A 21,715-nucleotide genomic window follows, 5' to 3' on the forward strand; every position below is an offset into this window, starting at 1 on the left:
TGACTGTCGCTGCCTTTTTCCTTCAAACTTGTGAAGCATAATAAATGAGATACAGTGATATTATAGCATTATATAGTGATATTATAACATTATAGCATTTGGCCAGTGCTGTGTTGTTTTGAGGTTCTGGCTCCATGCTTTTGTAAATTTGGATGTCAAATGATAACATGACGATGGTTTTAATAATCAGACTCTTCTATTTTAATGGGAGGATATGTTTTGCCAAATTAAAACCTTTTAAATTCCTGGTTCCCTCATTTGAAAATGCCATGTTTTGCACCAATCTAGATTTTACGGGGAAAAAAATTTAAAATCATTCTTTGTATCAACTGCACTTGAACATCATAGTCTTCGTCATTTCTTGTCCAAAGTCATGACTGTAGAGCTAAAACAGGCAAAATAACAATGTGTAGCTGCCTATATACCGATGGAGCGGCTTTTTAAGGATTCACATACTTACTGAATGAATAGATCAATTATTAATATGCAGAATATAGAGGTTAGAAATTTATTGTATCACCTTCATTACACTGTAAATATGTATCAGTGTATCAGTGGTTTTTAGAGCGCTGAACAGAAAACACTCAGGTGACACTCAGGCTACTTTCCACATCAATAAATGGCTTTTTAAGATGTTCTGTATAAAGACGAACAGCAATTTGACCAATCAAAAACCAACATTATCCAAAAATCTATAATTCCAGAATGAATATACAGAAATTTTCACATTTGTGCTGAATTACTAAAAAGAAAATTTGATTCTTGGCATTAACTAAATAGTTAAATAAAATGACCGAAGGCACTGACTTCCATCATAAAAGTCTCAACAAATGTCACCGAAAGTGTATAAGATATAACTATAACTATTAATGTGACTAATATAAGTATTAGCTAGACAGTTCTGGCAGACCATCGGACCCGGATCCTGAGGGGCTTTTTGAGCAGCATGGGAGAAGGCCTGGTTGAGGAGAGGCGGGTCTACAGCGCCCCCCCTTTGTGGCTGGGACAGTCCTCCTGGAACAGGGCCGAGGCCTGCTGGCCCAGTGGGTTGTACAGGAAGGCGTCCACCTCCCCTCCGCCGCTGCTGCTCTTCTGGAAGTGGATCTCCAGCAGGTCCTGCAGGCTGTCCTGCTCCATGATGGAGGGGATCCCCGTCAGCAGCACAGTGCGAGGACACACCACCTGCTCCGTCTGCCGGGGGGAACACACACACACACACACACACTGACATTCTCACATTTGTGCTGAATTACTGAAAAGAAAATTTGACTCTTGCCATTAACTAAATTATAATAATGGTTAAATAAAATGACCGCAGGCACTGACTTCCAACACAAAAGTATCCCCAAATGTTTTGCACCCATGTTATTTTTTTTTTTACTTTATGCAAATAAACATACATGTATTACACACATACAAAGCAATATACATATAAATGGACACACACAAATAGACACAAAATATACACATATGTGTGGAAGGGATTAAAGCCGTGTGAAAAATTTGAGTTCTGAGATTAATAAAGTCAGAATTTTGATAATAAAGTCAGAATTCTGATAATAAAGTCAGAATTTAGAGTTTAAAGTCAAAATTCTGAGATTATTCTCAGAATTTAACCTCAGAACTCAGAACTGACTTTAAACTCTAAATTCTGACTTTATTATCAGAATTCTGAGATTAATCTCAGAACTCAAATACATTGTTCACGTGGCCCTAATCCTCTTCCCTACATTATGCCTACAAACCTACAACTGAACATGTGCAGAAAGAAAAAGGAGAAAATAATGAATAATTAAATTATCATCAATAATAACAATGAATCAGAGGTAATAATCAAAAATATTGGGGGATATTAAATGCAAAGAAATAGATGACAAAGTAGACAAAACAGTAGACAGGGTATACACCATGGGGGATGATCAGGTGGCAGAGAGCTTCAGGTGGGTGACAGATACAGGCGTTGTGCTCTATGCTGATGTAATGTAATGTATTGTATTTATGTCAGTGTGGTTTTGCACCTGTCTTAAAGGAAAAATCCACCTTAAAACACTTGAACTCTGCTAAATAAACAAGAGGCACTTCAACTGCCTTCAGTAGAAGTAGGCGAGGCAGGTTGAGGGAAAATGGGTTCACCAAAAAAGTAAATTACAACGCTTTATTACAAAATAACTCCTGGAACGCATTGAACATGAGAGATTGTTGATATTTAACAGTGTAAGAAGATCTGAGGGAGTTTCCCTTTACTCCCACCTCCTGACATAATGCTTACCTTTAAGTTTGTGATCGTTCCATTCAGGAAAGGCGTCACCTTCACTCTGTGCTTCTTCTTTCCTCTCTCAAATTCCACATCATGGTACTGCATCTCTGTCAAACCTTTGGCAACTGTTTGGTAGAAAGAATAGCATCAGCTGGGATTTAGAGCGAAAAAAACCCCCCAAAAATATACAAGAATCAAATTTTTCTGAACTGCAGTGCCGACTGACACACTGGACGTCCATAAAAAGAATAAAATAAAAACAAATCTATTGCTTGTGCGCAATTGTTGGAATTTCCTTTTGGATGCATCCGACTACAAGCACTTAATCTGCAGGAACAAATGTACAAAGTATTCCAAAATATGTCCATGCATGTTTCATCTTTTGGGTAAACTTTGTCCTACACAGTCCCATGTGTTTGAACAATTCATACCTCCAAAATCACCTCCATTTCCCCACAAATGAGCTCCTGCTGCCTCTGCTGTTCATTTCAGCTTTACATGGATAATGATTACTCAGATCAGAGTTCGCTCACCGTCTGTGCGGACAAAAGTGAGGACCACGGTGCCGGAGTCCTGCAGCAGGTCGCACTCCTGCACCTCCCCGCCCCCGTGAGGCGTCTTGGAGAAGTGGATCTCCAGCTTGTTCAGCAGTCTCTCGCTGTCCATCTTGGGCAGGTTGGAGATTAAGATCCGCCGAGGGCAAACCTGGGTGTCAATCTGTGAGACGAGTAGAGACGAGCACACACACAGAGGTCACTCACAGGAGGTAAACACTGGGGCCGGTCGGACCAAGGGAGGCTTGTGACAATTATGTAATAACTTGACAAAATGTAATAAATTTTCACTTCATTATGTACAGTAATAACACCCGCATTTTGTAATAATCTGCTGCATTTTGTAATACACAGCCTGAACGCAATATGTAATAAATTTCCCCGCATTTTGTAATAAATTATTACATATTGCAGTGGTTATTACAAAATATAATAATCCAGTGCATTATGTAATAACCATCTATGGTTCTTTCTATCATGGCTACTTGATAAGTCATTTTTGCAAGTTAAAACTGAACTGTTTGTATATTATATCTACTGCAAATCAGTGTGTTGTTAGGCTATATGCTGTGGTTGTTTTTCACTTAATTACTTAAATTCTATGAACCCTCAAGTACAATTTCTATTAAGCTAAGGAATACAGTGACACTTAATGTAGTTTTGACCAATGAACGATACTACTAATCTACTGAACTAATAGTATCTTTTTAAAATGAATTTTGAGTCAGTATGATTCATGCTAGAATGCATAAAATAAACATTGTTGTTATAATGTTACAACGATTTTTATGAATGAAGACATCCATTTTGGTTGGTTATTACATAATGCACCATATTATTACATTTTCATCAAAAGAAAAAGTGCAACTCCCGTATTTTGTAATAACCACCGCAATATGTGATAATTTATTACAAAATGCAGGGAAATTTATTACATATTGCGTTCAGGCTGTGTATTACAAAATGCGGCAGATTATTACAAAATGCGGGTTTTATTACATAATGAAGTGAAAATTTATTACATTTTGTTGAGTTATTACAAAATGCGGTGTTACAAGGCTGTTTTGTGTTTCTTTGCTGTACCTCGACCTGGCTGGGGATCATCAGCTGGACCGGCTTGGCCTCCACAGTGATGCTGAACTCTCCTCCCAGGTTCACCTCATGCGTGGTCAGGCTCAGGATCTTCCTGGCCACTGAGGACAGAGCGACTCAGAGTTATTCAGGTCTTCAGAGTCCCAGCGAAACCGCATTTTGAGAGCATCCTGCTTCCTTAATCTGATGTCATCAGTCATCATATCAGAGAGGGAAAAGCAGTTTTATTTGATGCGAGGGGCGGAGGGGCGGGACTGTGCAAAAATCTGTGATGGTTTTATTGGATGGCATTTCTATCTACGCCTCCTGGTACACGATGATGTCGCCGCTGAAGATTTTCTGTTTTCCAGGACATAAAAGTAATGACATTTTAATATCAAAATGCAAGAAAGTATATATTTTTTGGCACAAATTTTCAAACAGGTGAATGATATGATAGTTGGAATGAGTTAATAGGCAAAAAAAAAGTAATTTTTCATTTCAGCATGACTTTAAAATAATCAACATAACCAGTCTAACATACTAAGGCACTGTCATTTGTCCTGAAGATACACAAACACATAGATACTTATAGAATGGAAGTATTTGGCTGCCATCCCTTTTAGCTCCTATTCAATTTCTGGAAAGTTCAACTTTTACATCCTGGTAAAAAAAAACTCCCATCTCTGATCTCCAGCTGTGGAATGAAATGTGAAATATGTGGGAACGAGTGAAACCTCACATCCACACCCACCGCCTCACCTATTTCCTCCTCAAAGGTGATGAGTGCGGTCCCCCCCTCCATGGGATAGACGACACGCAGCGTCATCTCAAACCGCTGCGTGTCGGACGTGCCGGCCGTCAGCCCCATGAACACGACCCGCTTCTCCGGCACGGCGGCGGACACCTGCCGAATGGAAGCGTACAGGTTTACCGGACGAGCCGCGAATCGCCACAGATACCTGGTGTGTGTGTGTGTGTGTACCGGGTGTGTGTGTGTGTGTGTGTGTGTGTGTGTGTGGCGGGAGACGTACGCTAGTCTGCTTTTTGAGGTCGTCGTTGTTGGCCTCCATCTCCCTCATGGCTGCTTCTGCCCTCTGGATCTCCCGCCTCAGCTGGTCGTCCTGCTGCTTCAGCTGGACCAGCTTCTCCTACAGTGGGAGGAAAAAAACACCAAGGGAAGACTGATATTGAAAAACCACATCTGGTCCAGTCAGTGTCGTCCACCTCTGATGTGATGGATATGGATGCTGTTTGATTACATATTTACTGTAGAATTGATCAATATTACACTGGTTGTCTAGAGGAAGGCCTTAGCCTGAACCGATTCTAATGTGGGAAATCTTTGTGATCAGTTTTCACACATTTTTTTCAGATTCCACACCCAGTTTTACTATTACCATCCTGGGTTTCAATGGAGAGTTTTAGCGTCCCATGATGGTCTGAATGCTGTTTCAGAGGCTTTTCCACCCTGACGAGAGTAAAATTCTGGGAGAAACACTGAGTAGATGTAATTTCTTGGGTTAAAGATACTGAATGTCGGCTACTGGCAGCTTCGATCCAAAAACGGTATCAGTATCAGACTTCAGAACCCATATCAGTCGAATCCAACATGGCGGTGCAGTAAGCCTCACCTGATCCGTTGTATTAAAATCTAATAGTCTGTCCACATTTACTAGGGATGGGACAATATATTGAAATTCAGTATATCGCAATACAAAAATGTGACACTACGTATCGTGAAGCAGAAAAATGAATCGTGATATTAGCTCTATTTTATTCTGCTGTAGTAATCACAGATGAGACGCTTGACCATCACAATTTCACAAACTCCATTGAAATTATATTATTTTCACTTTTTATTTTTGAATTGTTGTTTACATTCTAGTGAGCCAATGGCATCTCTAGAAAGATTTGCGTCTCAGAAATAAACATAACTCTGCACAGTCAGACTTTGTTGTCACTGAACTTTTATTTATTACATCGTATCGAATCGTGAACCCTAACATATTGCGTATTGATTTTGTATCGTGACATAAGCATGTCGTCCCATCCCTAACATTTACAGGCTCTGATTAGTGGCTACAATGACTAGAACCAAACAGTTATAACTCTGTTGTGTCAGTCGTACCTTTTCAGACTGGACGTTCTCGGTGTAGGTGTGCCGGTCTTCCTCCAGAGACTTGAGCAGCCGGTCGGAGCGCTGTTTAAACTGCTGAGCCAGGTCCCGCTGTTCGTCCCGGGACTGAATCAGATCCTGCTGCTCCCTCAGCAGCTGGTCGTGCTGCATCTGTGGAGACACAAATTTTTTTTATTCCTCCTGAAATCCTGATTATCGTTCTGCTCCAATTTCTGGAATGAGAGGTTTCCGTTCTGCAGCTGAGCCTGACCTCTGACCTCCCTGTGTGTGCGTGTGTGTGTGTGTGTGTGTGTGTGTGTGTGTGTGTGTGTGTGGGTATGACTTAAGTCACTTTCAGGGACACAAACCAGACTTAAGACCAGTTGATTGGGGACGGCTTGTGCAATTGGGGACAAAAGCCGTGTCCCCAATTGGTAAAAAGGTTAGGGTAAGGGTTAGGTTTAGGCAAGTAGTGGTTATGGTTATGGTTAGGGTAAGTCTCCAGGAAATGAATGTAAGTCTATGTAAATACCCCAAAAGTGACATAAGTAAGACTGTGTGTGTGTGTGTGTGTGTGTGTGTGTGCATGTGTGTCAGGTAAATAGTATTAAATAGTAAATGGATTTCCCATTCAGTATCTTTCAAAAATGTGCACAAAATGGCACATTCTGCACATAAGCGATCTACATCTTTAAAGTTAATAATATTTATAAGGTGTTTAGTTTTTATAACGTTTCTCTACACAACATGACACTTTCTGCACATACTGTATGTTTGGCCTTGTGTGAGCCTGTTGATGTGAATACGATGCACATTTACACATCGTGTAGATCGCTGTAAATTCACATACTCGCTTCTTCAGTTATATTCTGCAGATATTAATGATATTTTCATACCGGTTCCACTATTTCTTACTGTATAAATACTGATGTTTTAATATTCCATTACATTATGTTTATACATATTTATATATAGAACATACTTCTGATTTTGTAATCCATGTTTGAGTTAGCAGTTGTGTCTGCTGGTATCTGTAACAACTGCCAATATATTTAATTAAATTCTCACCTGCATACATTTAACTAACACCATTACATTCTGTTTTATTGCTTCATTGTTTTCAGTGATTACTGTATTCTGTGTGCTTATATTCTACTGTTTTGTTTTACTTTTTTTTTCTTTTTTCCCTGCATCCTATTACTATTTTGCTGCTACGACGACCTAATTCCCCCTTGTGGATCTTTAAACTTTAATCTTATTTTACATTAAACCAGATTAATAATTCTCAGACAAAGCATGATTTTCCATCCACCTGGCAGCTGATGATCATCTTTTTGACTCCCTCCAGGTTCTCCTCACACAGCGGTTTAGGTTCCATCATAAGAGAAAAATCCTGAAAGACAAGCACAGACATTTTATCACTTAACTGCCTCTCTAACAGGAAAGTGGTGGAGGATAAATACACCTGAGCTCCGCCTACCCACACTTTTATTTGTCTGTTTACCTGCTTTCTCCAACTAACATCAACCTGTATGATCTAAATTCATAGTATACAGTGTAATAATAAAGTTAAATAACAATAAGGCATTTTTAAGATGATGTGTTGATCATCAACTGTAGTTCATAACCTTATGAAAAAGAAGAATTCTTAAATACATTTTAGAAGGATACTATAAGAATATCAAAGAAATCTATGAATTATATCTATAATATCCTACAGGAATATTATAATGATGCCATAGGAGATACAAAACAAACAAACCATTAGATAAAGTCACTATAACCTCACTATAGAGTATCACAGACACACTATAAGACCGTATAGCAATATTATAGAGATGCCATAGGAGATTAAAATACCATAAAGTAAGATACTCACTGTACTATACTCACTATAGTCACTATAAACTCACTATTGAGTATCACAGACACACAATGAGACCAGAAAGGAATATTATAGGAATACTTTAGACGTTTTTCATCGAGGTAGTTTGGACCATATCTTTATTTACCACCACAACAACACTGGATATTAAGAAGTAAACAACTGTCATGTCCGTCTCACCTCATCTGACGACATGGCTGACACTGCAATCTGGAAAAGTTGACAAAGGCGTTGTAGCTATTTAATGTGTTTCTCTCAATCAATATTACAAAACATGCTGATGCAGATGGAACAACAAAGATTGGGTGTCAGACAGGAAAAAACACACAGTACAGCTGATTCAATAATTAAAGATCTAGGCCCTGCTTTGAAATCAACAACCCAGTTTCAAACAGTCTTATTTTACTCAGATAAGTCTCATCACTCCCCAGTACTTCTTAGAATTAAAACCCTAGAAGCTACACCACTGGTATTATATAAAAGGGTTTGATTATTATGATTATTATCGGTTTTATGAATAAAAACAGTGAGGTATGAACTTACCTCCTGTCGACGATCTGTGCGCTGTAATCACATTCTCTTTCAGTTTCTTTTTCTCGAATATGAACCTACAGGAGATCTGAGTTTTCTCCAGCAGGGGGCGTCAAACCGGGTTTAATGCTGCCTTCAGGTACCGTCGGAAATATGGGATCTATGATTTGGGCACACGTGGACGACCCAACAAAGTGGTAAACACGAGTGGGGAAAAGGCTACTTTGGCTCTTTGCTGCTTGGTTCTAAACTAAAACAGCCACCAAAAACAATACTTTTGGTACAATGTCCACTTTGTCATATTACCAGCGACCAAAATCAACAAGACGGATTTCCCATTTCTTAAATTACAAACATTTCCATCCTAAAGCGCAAATTATGATTCAAGTTTTGATACAAAACTTTGCCATTCCAACATTTTTACCTTTTTTTTTTTATTTACCTTTCACAGAAACAAGCAGATTATTCTGGTATTGTCAGCCTTTAAATGTTGCTGATTGATAACATCACCACCCCTGCACTGTTCATGTCCAGACACCAACATTTAATGAAAAACATTTACAAAAAAAATCAGTTGGGGCCACCAGGATATGTGGTTTTGTCAAAGGGTTGGTAATGGTACATTCATTATTTAATGTCAGATTACACCACAAATCATTAATTCTAACCAAATATTTCTCCAAAACTGTGTAACTACCTTGTTACTTTTGTCTCCAAAATCTTCAGCAGTTGAAGTTCAAGGGCTCCACAACGGGGATTAACCATTACTTATTCCCTTCAAAAACACTGAACTAGTCTTTCCCCAATGGTGAGTTCTCACAATAACTAATTATGGTTGATTGAACTTGGTTAGAAGTTTTGTAATCAGGTCACTAATCCCATTGCATGTCCTCCATTATCCCAGATGCATCAGCTTCTCCAGACTGGGGAAACTGTCAGTGGGTCGTAACAGTACAGCTCACTACACAAAACTCATGAAGGACATTAACAAGTGAACTGCCAATACAATAAACTCATTTTTATTCACACAAACCTTTTCTTCAAACCAAATTCAACACATGGCAAAACGTCAATAAAAAGACAGCAGTCATTTGATCCATTTTTTAAACATTTATTTGTGAAACCAAGGAGTCTAGAATCTGAGCTTCTGGAAGAACCATTTGTTCTTGCCTGTCTTGTACCTGCGGACAGAAGAAACAAGATCTCAGAACATTTTCTACACAAACACTTCAACAAAACCGATGACTGAAATACTCCTGGACGGTGAAATCTGTTACAGTTGTGATAATACAAGTTGGTGCTTTAATGGAAACCTGCTAAGCTTTAATTTTGAGCACACAGCGAGTTCATAAACAACCATATATATTGACTGCTGAAGCAATTCGTAGGCTGTTCAGTCTCATTATTGATAGCCAACAGGCACAAGAACTCTCCAAAAACAATACGCATTAATGACAAAATCAGGGTTCACACTGCAGGAGTTTCTACACGTTAAGTATTTTTTTTCCAGAGAATTTCAAAATTAGAGTCACAAGTAAAAGTCACAACTAAAATACAAGTGAAATATCAACTTTTGAATGACCTTTTGATGTCCAATAAGGATATGCACACATTTGGTATGCCTTAAACAGTGAACTGGTCATTTCAGATGTCCGTTCAAACCTCACTTTCAAACTATTTGACCACGAGGCTTAACCGGTGAAGTCGATGCCTTTAACAAAATCTCAAACCATGACACAGATCTTTCAGCAGAATAACTAGTATGACTGGAAGACTCACCTCTCCTCAAACTTGATCTTGGCCTCCCGCCTGGCTTTGCGCTTCAGAGCAGGATCCCTGAAGACGTCCTTGTTGACAACGGTTTTGTCCAGAGGAATGTCCACAGAGTATCTGAGCGGACAGACAAAGAGCAAGGTTGGTAACGACACTACAGTTTCAAGAGGACTTTAACACCTTTATTTATCCAGTGCCTTGCTTGAGGGCACTTTGGTGGCATTTGAGGAAGCTGAGCGTTACTTTATCACTTTCGCCACATTCTCTCACCTGGTCCAGGATTACCAATTGTGGGAATCTGATCAACAAGCCTGCTTCTAAAAGCTTAAAAGTGTATTGTCCCCTTTAAACACTTCAGTGACTAATGGCGATTCACAACCTGCTACATAAAGAGAAACTGAAGTGAGCAGCCTGATATAATCTAGTCTTCTTCTATAACTGATAGGACTGGCGTCTTCAACAGGCAACATATTTAAGTCAATAGGCGATGTAACCCTCTCCAAAATCTTTCTGGCACAAGTCTTACACAAGTCAACATTCATTTCTACCCCGATGTAATCGTTTAATTTATGACATGGCTTGAACATCACATCCACTGGCCCAGGAAAATTCACCAAATTTACATTTTCACACCAAGCTTGTCATCTAATTTGCTTGATCAACAAATCACATTACTTCAGCGACCTGTAATAACACATCAACATCCATCAAATTTGACGTTAAAATTGAAGTCATGTCCCATGTCTAGACTATACCACCAAGACCACTGAGCACTGACACCCAGCTGGTAGTTTGCTATACATTACTCCCTCAGTTCAGTCTTAATATTCACTACGGGCTCCCAAAGCCAGATAAAGAGAAGTTCATCCTGCAACCCAAATCTGTAATGTCACATAAATGTACATACACACAGAAGAAATTTTGCAGAATAGGTTTGATTGCATTACTATAATATAAACCTCATTTGAACATTCAAACCTTAATCTATCATCTGCTCAAACAGCTCCAGGTAAGACAGGTTAGGGCTGGGCGATAATTCAATATTATCATTTATCATCTTTCAGTGGAATCATATCGTGATGACATGAAGATATTTTGATATCGTGACACATTTCTGCTGTCTGAATTGATGACGACAAGCAAATTTTACTTAAAAACTCTGATAAAATGAGGTATGGTAGGAATATTATTTGAATATTTCTGTTTTGTTTGACATCACACCTAACATCACCATTCGGTTCAATGAGATGAACATTAATTTGATTATTTAACGTGATTTTGCATACATGAACTAGATTGTGATATATAGTGATCGAGAAAAATCCTTATGATTACCATGATACTGATTTCAACCATATCGCCCAGCCCTAAGACAGGTATAACTATACATGCGAGTTAGTTTCTGCTTCATAGGTCAGAAAGAACTAGTGATATTCTCCCTGCCCGTTTACTTGAACTGTTGATTCAAATGTTTATCAAGACAATGTCACTAGAATTCTTTCCTTACTGTTACTGTAACAGTAATACCAACATCACTGGAGGGTCATTTGAACAAATGTACACCATAGGAACCACCGAAGCAATACGAGTAAGAATGACTGCAGTTTAGAACGAAAGGAAATGACATCAGTCAGTCTGTAGCCTATACACTGAATCAACACATTTTTGGCTGCACAACAGCACAGAAGTACGTTATGTGTCTGTTAACTCACCGATGGCTACTGAATCGATCATGTAAGTTATATCAGTGATGAAACAGCACAAGGACAAAACAATGGTAGTGCTGACTGTGCTCAAACTGCTGACCAATCAAGCCACGTTAAACCTGAACACTTGGCACTGACCTGGTGGGCATGAGGTGGTTGTAGTTGTACACCTTCACAAAGGCCTTGATCTTGGACCTCTTGGCAATCTTCTTCTTGCCCATGGTTGTGGTCACCTTACGGGGGTAGCGGTCGATGCCTGAGACCAGAGCGTGGCTGTAGGGGCGGTCGGCGGTGCCATCGTCAATGTTCTGCAGAGAGACACACAACAGAGACGATATGTATAAGGTTCACATACTGTAGACCATCTACATCAAGAGTCACTGAGAAGTAGTCATGCTGCTGCATTGAATCCTTGACGTTTCGATTTGATCAACAAAGTTAATTTATTTGTTAAGGTGTTCAGATGTCAGAACATTTTAAATAACACCAATTACATATCAGTGGATTATTAGTCCCCCATGCAAACAGTCAACGAGGATAAAGACAATAGATTCTCTGTAAGTTAGTAAGTAATGTGTCATTAAAGCACAGACATCCATCATTTAGTATCTTATACAGTTAGATATCCTCCATCTACAACAATGCTTTACCTTGACGATAACGGCTTTGCGCCCAGCGTAGCGTCCAGCAAGGACCATCACCACCTTCCCAGGTTTCATGAACTTGCCCATTTCTGGCAGGAAGAAAAGGCAGTTAAGTTAATGTGTAACCTTAAAACATTTAGCCGTTAAGAAGCACTGATATTGACCGGACAAAGTAAACGCGAACATGTGAGAAACTATCTTCAGTCTTCAGGTTTTCGTTGCTGTCACAGTCTGCCAGGCTTGCCAGCTAAGCTAGCGTTAGCCTAGCATTTGAGAATGGCGTTCAGCCCGTTTCAATGGATAAAACTGGTCTCAAGCTTACTTTTAACACACGCCAAGGGAGCTGCTACACCAAGTATTGATCAGTAATGAAATTAAATCTCTTACTACACAAACTATACATAACAGCATGGCATTAAAGTGCCTATTCTATCCGACACGGCGCGTCCACATCAAGGAAGCTGCCATGTTGGAACAAACGCCACAGAGACGAAGCCCTGCAATATTGTTCATTTTTAACCACTGTGAACATAAAATACATGGAAATAACGGACACATCTGAGCCTTAGGGTTGTTTGTCGGAGATGTGGTAGAATAAAAACTATATAAATGGTTGGATTTGGACCGATGATTGAAGATTGTTCCAAGGGAAATTTCACTCACTGGTGCTGTTCTACGGCCACCGCTAGCAGGAAAGGAAGTTGAAAGGGTTTCTGTGACCTTTCACACCGCACCAACAGACGTCACTTCCGGGTTTATGTTCTGCGCTAGCTTCTGGCTTTTTATTGTTTCTCGTTGGTTTTTATTACACACATAATCATTTCACCACAAAAACTGTTCTTCAACCGATTTTTATAAAAATGTTTTTAAAATACTGAAATGACGGAGACTCGCATCATCTTTTTTTTTTTATAGTCTATGGGTCGTACAACATTAATTTAATGTTTAATTTAATAATTAATTGAATGTTTAATTTGTTTACAGTTATACGGTAGCAACAGCGGTATGCACGTCAATGAACATCACTCGCTTTATTTAAAATTCGGAAAAGAAACAGGACATTTCCAATTTTTTCCCAATAAATTCCCAATATGTTTATTTCTGCTAAAATAAAAACAACATAAATAATACAATTTAAATGAGCCTGTGTGTGTGTGTGTCTACTGTCCCCAGATGGAATAACTACAGTACACCAGCTACTTTCAGATAGTGTTCTGAAATGCTCAAATAATTAGGACAATCAACTTCAGCATTAAGACTGAGCAAAAAACATGCTGTCCAATAAATAAACGTGTCTTTCCATATTTCACAACAGTGGAATAAAAACACAAAGAAAATGTAAAAATAAAGAGTGCATTATTATATTTACTACACACACACACAAGCAGAAACAGAACATAATTTCTCAATTAACACAGTAACAAAGCATAAACAAGATAAAATGTGTCTCGAACTGTGCTGATACAGCGTCAGTTTTTCATTTCAGGTGATGCATACTGAGGACCAGTGGTGGAAGTAACTCATTACATTTACTAATTTTAGTACTGTCAGTAATTGTACTTTTACTGAAGTACTTTTTTATTGAACTATTGTACTTTGATACATATTAAATCACCATTACAAAGGACACATTTTGTGGCTCTCCATAAGCAACAGACTGGTCGTAAACTCAGAGCCATTTGCAGTGAACGGTCAGTCAGCAAAGAAGAGAAATGTATTCTGGCTTTACTTTGTTTGTACACTTTATTTTGTAATTTCCAATTTGTGCCAATTAAAAGATTCGAGTTTGAACTCTCCTCTCGTCTTTTTAGAAGCACATGTGAAAAATCACAGCTAACGACGTTCTCTTTTCTAAAAAGGTAACTCAGTAACTTTTACTGAGTGCATTTCAAATTAGCAACTTTTTGCTTTTACTTACGTAGGTTTTTACACCAGTACTTCTACTTAAGTAAAATATCAGCAGAGTAACAATACTTCTACTTGAGTAGGACATTCTAGTTCTTTCCACCGCTGCTGAGGAAACCTGTTCATTGATCCTTTATCAGCACTTCTACTCTCACAAGTTTGATACATGTGGTCCGAGGAATGATTGGCAGGTCCAGTTCACAGGTAACACTGTAGTCTACATCCTGTAACACATGGAAAATAGTGGGGAAACATACAGCAGATATGAGCAAACCTTATGTGACATAGGTTCAACAAATGTCAGTTTAACAGCATCTATGGTTTGTTGTACATTCAGTATTTCAGGATACACTAGTTGTGACTCGACGGTCACAAGAAGATAAAAACATTTCACTTGCTCATCTTTGAAAAAGAAAACGAGGAAAAGAAACTAAACATTTTACATCCTACAATTATACTGGATAATTAAGTACAAAGCAATGACATAATGGAATAAATTCTTATCATACAATATCGTTATCATTCAATTTTAACTACATCTGGAATAGGAAAAAAGCAGCAGTTGATACAGGGTCTAAACGTTTTCCACACCCCTGATACACAATGTGCAAGAACTGATAAAAGCTTTAGAGATTCAAGATGGAGTCGAGGGAGAAGCATCACTCGCCAGGGGTTGACAGCTGCATATTTGTAATCCACTTAGGCAACGTTACACTACACTTTTCTTCTTTACATTTTCCCCAATGTACCTTGAACCGTAAGATGGCTCTGTCTCAATTTGACCTGAGTGCAACGTTTAGCTTTACGGTCGACCAAATTGCTACAAATGCGAAGCCCGACTTTCCACAAAAACAAACTCATTCCATGATAGAAGTCGCTGGACCTTTCTCCGTCAACAATGGACCAACACAAGCACCAGAATAAAGTCACAGGCTCTTGCTTACTATGTGGAGAACTGCTTCTGTCGGTCCTAACCCTCTGGACAGTATAGGGAATGTCTAACTGAACTGATCATTACAGTACTTACTACTGTAAAAACCAATCCTCTCCCACAACATTTGTTGCATAGGTCAGGGCAACATCATGTACATAGGGGCATGGTACGATAAGCACAGGTCACAAAGGTCAGAAAGGCTTTACTAAAGATGAGTTAATCTCAATCTCTGTTCTAAGGCATGTTAACAGTACAAGTAGCTATGTCATCTAGACATTTTGGCATCTTAAAATGATTGGGTTATGCTAAATATGCAGACCATGGAGATACGTGAAGCCGACTCACACAACATACATTAGAATCATCCATGCATGTACTGCAGACATTAGATACTTGCACTTTGTTTTAGTTGATTGACCTTTTTTAAGAGGTGGGGTGAGGGCGGCACAACCAAAGGTGCAATACTTGAAGCTCAAAGTCATGCTTTCAGTCCTGAATGCCACATGTGAGCAGTATAGGCAATAAAAGACTTCAAGATTCAAGACTAATGTTTCTCTGCTCTGTCCTGTTGACGGATGCATGATTTGCTGCCTCTTTGGTCCGTTCTCAGAAAGCATCTTTGATGTTCTTGAGCTGTCTAACAGCCAGGTCCACTGGGAGGTTGAATTTGAGGTGGCTGATGCGGCCCAGGATCCGCAGCGCTCCTTCGAAGCCGGTCTGGGCCATGTAGCTCCAGGGCTGGTAGTGCGGGTGAATCAGAGTCCCCGACTTACACAGCAGGTTGAGCCAGGACACCAGCCGCTGCTCGTTCAGCGCCATGCACACCAGCGCCTTGAACTCCGAGTCCGCTCCTCGCTTGTAGCGCCCGTGCTCCTTCAGCACGGTGTGAATGGCCCAGAGCAGCGACTGTTTGGGAGTGATGGTCACCGGGCCGCCCCCCACAGGCAGGCTGAAGGACTGTGACAGCTGGCGGGCCGGAGACTCCACAAAGGCCTTCCCGTTTTTGGAGTGGTAGTACTTGACAAAGAGCTCCCAGGGGTGCATGGTCTGTGGGCTTTGTCTGTAAGGCAGCAGGCAGGAGATGGGCGCCAGCACCAGGCTCATGGCCTGAGAGGGGGAGAAGAGGCCGTGGGCCAGCAGGTCTCTGAGGGCCATGGCCAGCTCCCTCCTCACGGACGTCGTCAGCTCGTCTCGGGGCCCCAGGGCCGCGTTACTGGTGTAGTTGACGACGTGCTCGAGGGAGGGCTGCCTGCAGGACGCCTGCACTCGCACCTTGTCCACAGCTGCCTCCAGGTGCTGCAGCAGCGGGCCGTAGTCCTGGCCGGCCTCCCCCTGGGGCCACATGCTCTGGGGAACATGGCCCGCCGCGCAGCCGAACTGGCTCACGGCAAAGATCTGCAGCACAGCGAGGGCCTTCTGGATCAGCTGCAAGCCCGTCTCTCGCATCTTCTGGGCCTGCTCCGGGTCCACTGAGGTGACGAGAGGACAACCATCAGAATATAGACATTTTCTTACACTGGACAGCCAATTATAACGAACATCAGATAAGATTAGATTGCACTTTATTCTGGGGGAAACTCAGGTGCCGCAGCAGCAAGTGGCGGAACAATGCCAAGGAAGAACAGGAAAGGTAATACAAATAATACAAGAAAGGTAATATAAATAAATATAAAACCATAAAATAATAGTGCATGAACATCACATGTTAACTGCAGTTACGGCTTGATATAAGCTGACTGACCTTTCTTCTTCACTCCTGGAGCTCTGGCGTTGGTTCCCGCTGCCTGAGGCTGCTGGCTGTGTCCATCAGACAGAAGAGGGTTCCCCACCTCATCTGTTGGATATCATTAGACCAGTATGAGACGACGAGTCAGCAGGCATTGAAATGAAAAAGGAAATTCACAACCACTTTAACAGCAACTGAAAGGCTCCTGCGTACCCTGGATGAAGTTGATGAACATCTCCAGGTCCCTGATCTGGGTTTTGAGCTGGTCCACCAGCTGCTCTTTGACCCTGGCTGGGTTGACGATCTGAGCGATGGCAGCATCTACTCTCTGCCTCAGCTCCTCCGGCGTCAAGTTCCCGATGTCCTCGTTCAGGTTCACATCCAGCTTTTTAATCAGCTCATCGATGATGACCTGAGAAATGAAAGGCAGATAAAGGATAAAGGTTAAAGTCATTGTAGGCTGTATACTGTCACACTGCAAAGCCTCGAGCATTTTTGAGCTATCAACAAGAACTGAGATGTGTGACTTGTTACACCTGAAACGGGTAAATAACACCACATTCTGTACACACTATGAATTTTACCTAAACATACAGACATTTCGTGACAGTTTAACATTTAAGATCAGCCTGTAAAAGTTTTTTTTAAAGAAAGTGGACTATTGTTTGGGTTCCCACTAGGTGAATATTGAGTATCAGCTGATACCGAGTACCGGTCCGATATTGTTGTAGTCAAACTCAGCAGTGACATGCTTTCCACCACCAAGGGGGGCCGGTCATCCACTGCAATAAACTCAATAATCCTTTTCTTTTAGCTTTTTCACTGTCATGGGGTAATGTATCTGTTATCTAGTAATAATTTTGTGCAATAATTCAACTGTGCAATAATTATTTAATTATTAACTTATTTACACTGTCATATATATTGTAGTATGATGCACATAATTCTTATTTCTCTTATTTCTATATTATTATTATTATTGGTGTATATTGTAGTATAATGCACATATTTTACATATTTCTTATTTTCTTATTTCTACTTTTCATATAATTTCTCTATGCTTATATATATTTCTCTTCTAGAATGTGAGCAACTGCAACGTAACCCAATTTCCCCTCGGGGATCAATAAAGTATTTCTGATTCTGATTCTGTTTTTTTCAGTGCATCCTCTAATGTTTGCTGCTTGGGTGCAGAGCTATTATCTGTAAGAACTCCTTGTACTTCTTCAAATGGTGTTTCTTCAAGTGCCTGATTCAATTAGTAGTATTGTAACTAGCTCTGCTGCTGCCACCCATCGAAACACTTGCAAACATTACGCTTAGCTGTCTGACTTCTTTTTGTCTCCAGTTTAAAGTAAATCCAGGCTGCAGACATCACTGCTACCCAGCTGCTTTCAAACTGTAGTAAGAGGTGGACGACACTTGTTTACAGCAAATACTTTTTATGTCAGTTTGCATTGAATGGATCGGAGGGGGCAAACTAAATAAATAAAATGGATCAGAGGTTGATCAGACAACCTGTAGCATCCCTAGTTCCCACCTTCTGTCTCTCCATCACGACGGACTGGGGCAGGGAGTCGTAGCTGCCCTCCTGGTAGGCGAAGCGCTCCAGGTCGTCCAGCTGGGTCTTCAGCTGGAAAATAAGATCCTTCTGCTTCTCCCTCTGAGCCTCCAGGCGCTCCCTCTTCTCCCTCTCGCTCTGACAGGGCAAACAAAGTCACAGACACAACGGTTTCACTTCTACAGACCGAGACACCGCAGCCTATATACAGAAACAGAAACAGAAACAGACGCAGCTGCCACACCTGAGCCTACACTGTGACACATATACAGGTGTACGAGCAGAGATCTCTCCAAAAATTACTACAAAATACAATGAGTTTGAACATTTAACAGCGAGTGGCACAATAAAATATCCACTATCTGACATATCTAGCCTGGCAGCACAATATGAAGCTACTTGCCACACACAGACTATTATGTTCCTGTATGTTTTTCCTATATGTAATTATCACTTTGGTATAATTACCATTTATGATTTGTCTACATGTTTGTTTGCTTGTTTGTTGCACTTATGCTTTGGCAGGATGGGTGGGATTAGGTTTATAAAGCAGTTTATCTCCTTTTATCAGACAGATCACAAGTAAATACCACAAGTATCACGACATTTACACAACAATACACAAACTAATAACTTGCAGAGACATCTACTCACCAGGTCGCCCTACAAGTAAAGCATGGGACAAGGAAGAAATAAGATTTTAAAAAAAAGAGCTTAAGTGAAATATTAGTAAACATATCATGTGATCACACAACCAGGCGTAGGTCTAATCTCAGTTCAGGCTAAATGGAAAAGAGGCAGGGAGTAAACAATGGCAGGGACAAAGTGGTTTGCTTTAACGTCGCTGTGCACACAGAGGCTGTTACTAAACAGATACTGATCTGCTGGAGGCATGTTCATTGAGCCTGGGCTGTGACTCACCCACTTGTGTCAGTTAGCACCATTTTCCCCCCGGAGATAAGAGATCTCAGGGAACAAAACAGAGGGGAGTGTGACGCAACAAGCGCGGTAAACGCTTTAATCAAAAAACCTTGCAGCCACCCAGCTGGATAATTTCATTTCCTGTGAGCGGGGTTTAACAGCTTCACTATGTGTGTGTGTGTGTGTGTGTGTGTGTGTGTGTGTGTGTGTGTGTGTGTGTGTGTGTGTGTGTGTGTGTGTGTGTGTGTGTACATTCAGATCTGTTCATGTGAGAGTATACTAGGGCTGCAACTAACGATTATTTTCATTGTCAATTCATCTGTCGATTAATCGATTAGCTGTTTGGTCTATAAAAGGTCAGAAAATGGTGAAAAATGTCAATCAGTGTTTCCCAAAGCCCAAGATGACGTCCTCAAATGTCTTGTTTTGTCCACAACCCAAAGATATTCAGTTTACTGTCATAGAGGAGTAAAGAAACCAGAAAATGTTCACATTTAAGAAGCTGGAATCAGAGAATTTTGACTTATTTTTCTTAAAAAATTACTCAAACCGATTAATCGATTATCAAAATAGTTGGCGATTCATTTAATAGTTGACAACTAATCGATTAATTGTTGCAGCTCTAGAGTATACACAAGTATCTGTCTAGTGGGTCCAATTATGAATGTGTGTGTTGTGTGTATGAGTGTTAATTAATGTCTCAATGGGCATCGTCAGCTGTCGGGCTGATGCTGACTGATGGCCTGATGACACCAGGCCATCAGAAGGGTGAAGCCACTGCAGCCACGAAGCTTATTCTCTTCCCTAAGGTGGATCATTAGACCTTCTTCCCCTCGGTTGGCAGGCGGCCTGGCAAAGTCAGTCAGGCGTCTGTGACCACTGAAGGAAGCGGGGCAGCAGCTATAACTGTAGTGCTAAATCTAGATCAAGCTGTAATGTGGCAGGACACGGCAGAAGAACAGGAATAACTGCATCTTGGTTCTGCCTGGCATTTCAGGGAAACGTTTCTGAGGATGATACTTCACTGTCATTTGAGATGTAAAGATGGACAACCAGAGTGTTTCAGTGGCAAAGGTGTGAAGGATCATAGAGGCTTTATTTCATGCCGAGTCTCCCCTCTTCCCCATCCCCAGCAGACTCACCGAGTTCTCCAGCTGCTGTGCGTCCTGCGCCCTGCAGCCCACCACATGCGGGCAGCCCTTGAAGGCGAACTCCTCCAGGTCCGCCAGCATCCTCTCCTTCTCCTCGCTCTGGGCGTGAACGACCTGCTTCAGTCGGAACTGCACCTGGGCGAAGTGGGACGTGAGCGCGAGCAGCGAGGAGTTCAGCAAGTCCTGCTCCTCTTCCAGCTTCCTCATCCTGGCGGCCATGTCTTCATCGGCGGCGGCGGAGGACGAGCCCCTCTGCCTCGGCTGGGCAGCGCTCCCGCTCCCGCTCTCGCTCTCATCCTCGGGACTGGCGACAGCACCCACGGGTGCCCATCGCTCCCCGGCGCCGGCGAAGGCACCTTCGCTGTCCGAGGTTGACAATTCCTCTGTAGACATTTTTGAACGACGGTGTTTACGCCAGCTCGTAAATAAACCCGGCCAGGTTATTATCGCACAATTTCACCTGTTTCCAGTACTTATGTTGCGCAGACAATAACAAGGATTAGCACCGATGAAACAGGTGTATCGCCATCTTGGGAAGGATGATTCATACGTCAAACAGAGAGCTGTATCAAGCTTGCCAGAATAAGACCGGAAGTAATACGCGTCTGTCTTCAAAATAAAAGCGTCACTATTAGAAGATTGGGGGTTCCAACGCATGTTTGTCGATATGGGTTTTATTTTGAAAGGGTTAATCAGAAGTTGTATTTTTTGTTCTGGTTAACTTGACACTGCTCAAAAAGGGGGAGGCTCCCCAAACAATGCAACGTCAACGTAACAACCCGAAAAACCCTGACGTAAAACAAGACCCAAACAAAGTGACGTCAAGGTAATAGGTAGGGGTCCAACCCGGAAGCGAGGGGAAGGGGCGTTTTGGTCTTTGGGTTCTCACAATAATATAATACTTACGTTGTTCTCACCATTTCTTGCAATGTTAAGAATCCCATATTCTGCTACCTGTGACTTCGTTTCATCACTTA

At 41.0% G+C, this 21,715-nt stretch overlaps 3 protein-coding genes across 3 annotated transcripts; all 3 read right to left on the bottom strand.

Moving 5' to 3' along the window:
* Positions 1-278: 278 nt before the first annotated feature.
* Positions 279-8,484, bottom strand: ifi35 (interferon-induced protein 35). The gene is made up of 10 exons (XM_071542568.1): positions 8,430-8,484; positions 8,067-8,096; positions 7,314-7,394; positions 6,014-6,172; positions 4,917-5,033; positions 4,645-4,789; positions 3,895-4,004; positions 2,791-2,974; positions 2,270-2,382; positions 279-1,191 (listed from the first exon to the last, which is right to left on the bottom strand). Exons 2-10 carry the CDS (start codon positions 8,079-8,081, stop codon positions 979-981), a joined length of 1,137 nt encoding a protein of 378 aa, XP_071398669.1. The 5' UTR covers positions 8,082-8,096; positions 8,430-8,484; the 3' UTR covers positions 279-978.
* A 1,023-nt stretch (positions 8,485-9,507) lies between these two features.
* On the bottom strand, positions 9,508-13,270 carry rpl27 (ribosomal protein L27). The gene is made up of 5 exons (XM_071542566.1): positions 13,204-13,270; positions 12,547-12,629; positions 12,035-12,204; positions 10,197-10,307; positions 9,508-9,598 (listed from the first exon to the last, which is right to left on the bottom strand). Exons 2-5 carry the CDS (start codon positions 12,625-12,627, stop codon positions 9,550-9,552), a joined length of 411 nt encoding a protein of 136 aa, XP_071398667.1. The 5' UTR covers positions 12,628-12,629; positions 13,204-13,270; the 3' UTR covers positions 9,508-9,549.
* Positions 13,271-13,581: 311 nt separating this feature from the next.
* rundc1 (RUN domain containing 1) lies at positions 13,582-21,638 on the bottom strand. Its single transcript, XM_071542567.1, has 5 exons — positions 20,730-21,638; positions 18,646-18,804; positions 17,319-17,517; positions 17,121-17,213; positions 13,582-16,848 (listed from the first exon to the last, which is right to left on the bottom strand). The coding sequence occupies exons 1-5, from the start codon at positions 21,129-21,131 to the stop codon at positions 15,986-15,988; spliced, it is 1,716 nt and encodes a 571-aa protein (XP_071398668.1). The 5' UTR covers positions 21,132-21,638; the 3' UTR covers positions 13,582-15,985.
* Between the last annotated feature and the right edge of the window lie 77 nt (positions 21,639-21,715).

Source organism: Centroberyx affinis, unplaced genomic scaffold, assembly GCF_046629955.1.
Source record: "Centroberyx affinis isolate AG114_WGS23_722 - 3 ecotype Tasmania unplaced genomic scaffold, CSIRO-AGI_Caff_v1 ptg004125l_1, whole genome shotgun sequence".
In the NCBI taxonomy this organism is placed as follows: domain Eukaryota; kingdom Metazoa; phylum Chordata; class Actinopteri; order Beryciformes; family Berycidae; genus Centroberyx; species Centroberyx affinis.

Excerpts from the sequence above, each read along its gene's own strand:
- ifi35 (XM_071542568.1), bottom strand. Across the intron at positions 6,173-7,313 it reads AGATGATCATCAGCTGCCAG|ATGCAGCACGACCAGCTGCT; the intron begins GTGGATGGAAAA and ends GTGTCTCCACAG. Across the intron at positions 2,975-3,894 it reads TGATCCCCAGCCAGGTCGAG|ATTGACACCCAGGTTTGCCC; the intron begins GTACAGCAAAGA and ends CTCGTCTCACAG.
- rpl27 (XM_071542566.1), bottom strand. The coding sequence starts at position 12,627 with ATGGGCAAGTTCATGAAACCTGGGAAGGTGGTGATGGTCCTTGCTGGA. Across the intron at positions 12,205-12,546 it reads GCAAAGCCGTTATCGTCAAG|AACATTGACGATGGCACCGC; the intron begins GTAAAGCATTGT and ends GTCTCTCTGCAG. Across the intron at positions 10,308-12,034 it reads AACCACCTCATGCCCACCAG|ATACTCTGTGGACATTCCTC; the intron begins GTCAGTGCCAAG and ends CTGTCCGCTCAG.
- rundc1 (XM_071542567.1), bottom strand. The coding sequence starts at position 21,131 with ATGTCTACAGAGGAATTGTCAACCTCGGACAGCGAAGGTGCCTTCGCC. Across the intron at positions 17,518-18,645 it reads TCGTGATGGAGAGACAGAAG|GTCATCATCGATGAGCTGAT; the intron begins GTGGGAACTAGG and ends TTCATTTCTCAG. Across the intron at positions 16,849-17,120 it reads TCCAGGAGTGAAGAAGAAAG|TGGACCCGGAGCAGGCCCAG; the intron begins GTCAGTCAGCTT and ends TCGTCACCTCAG.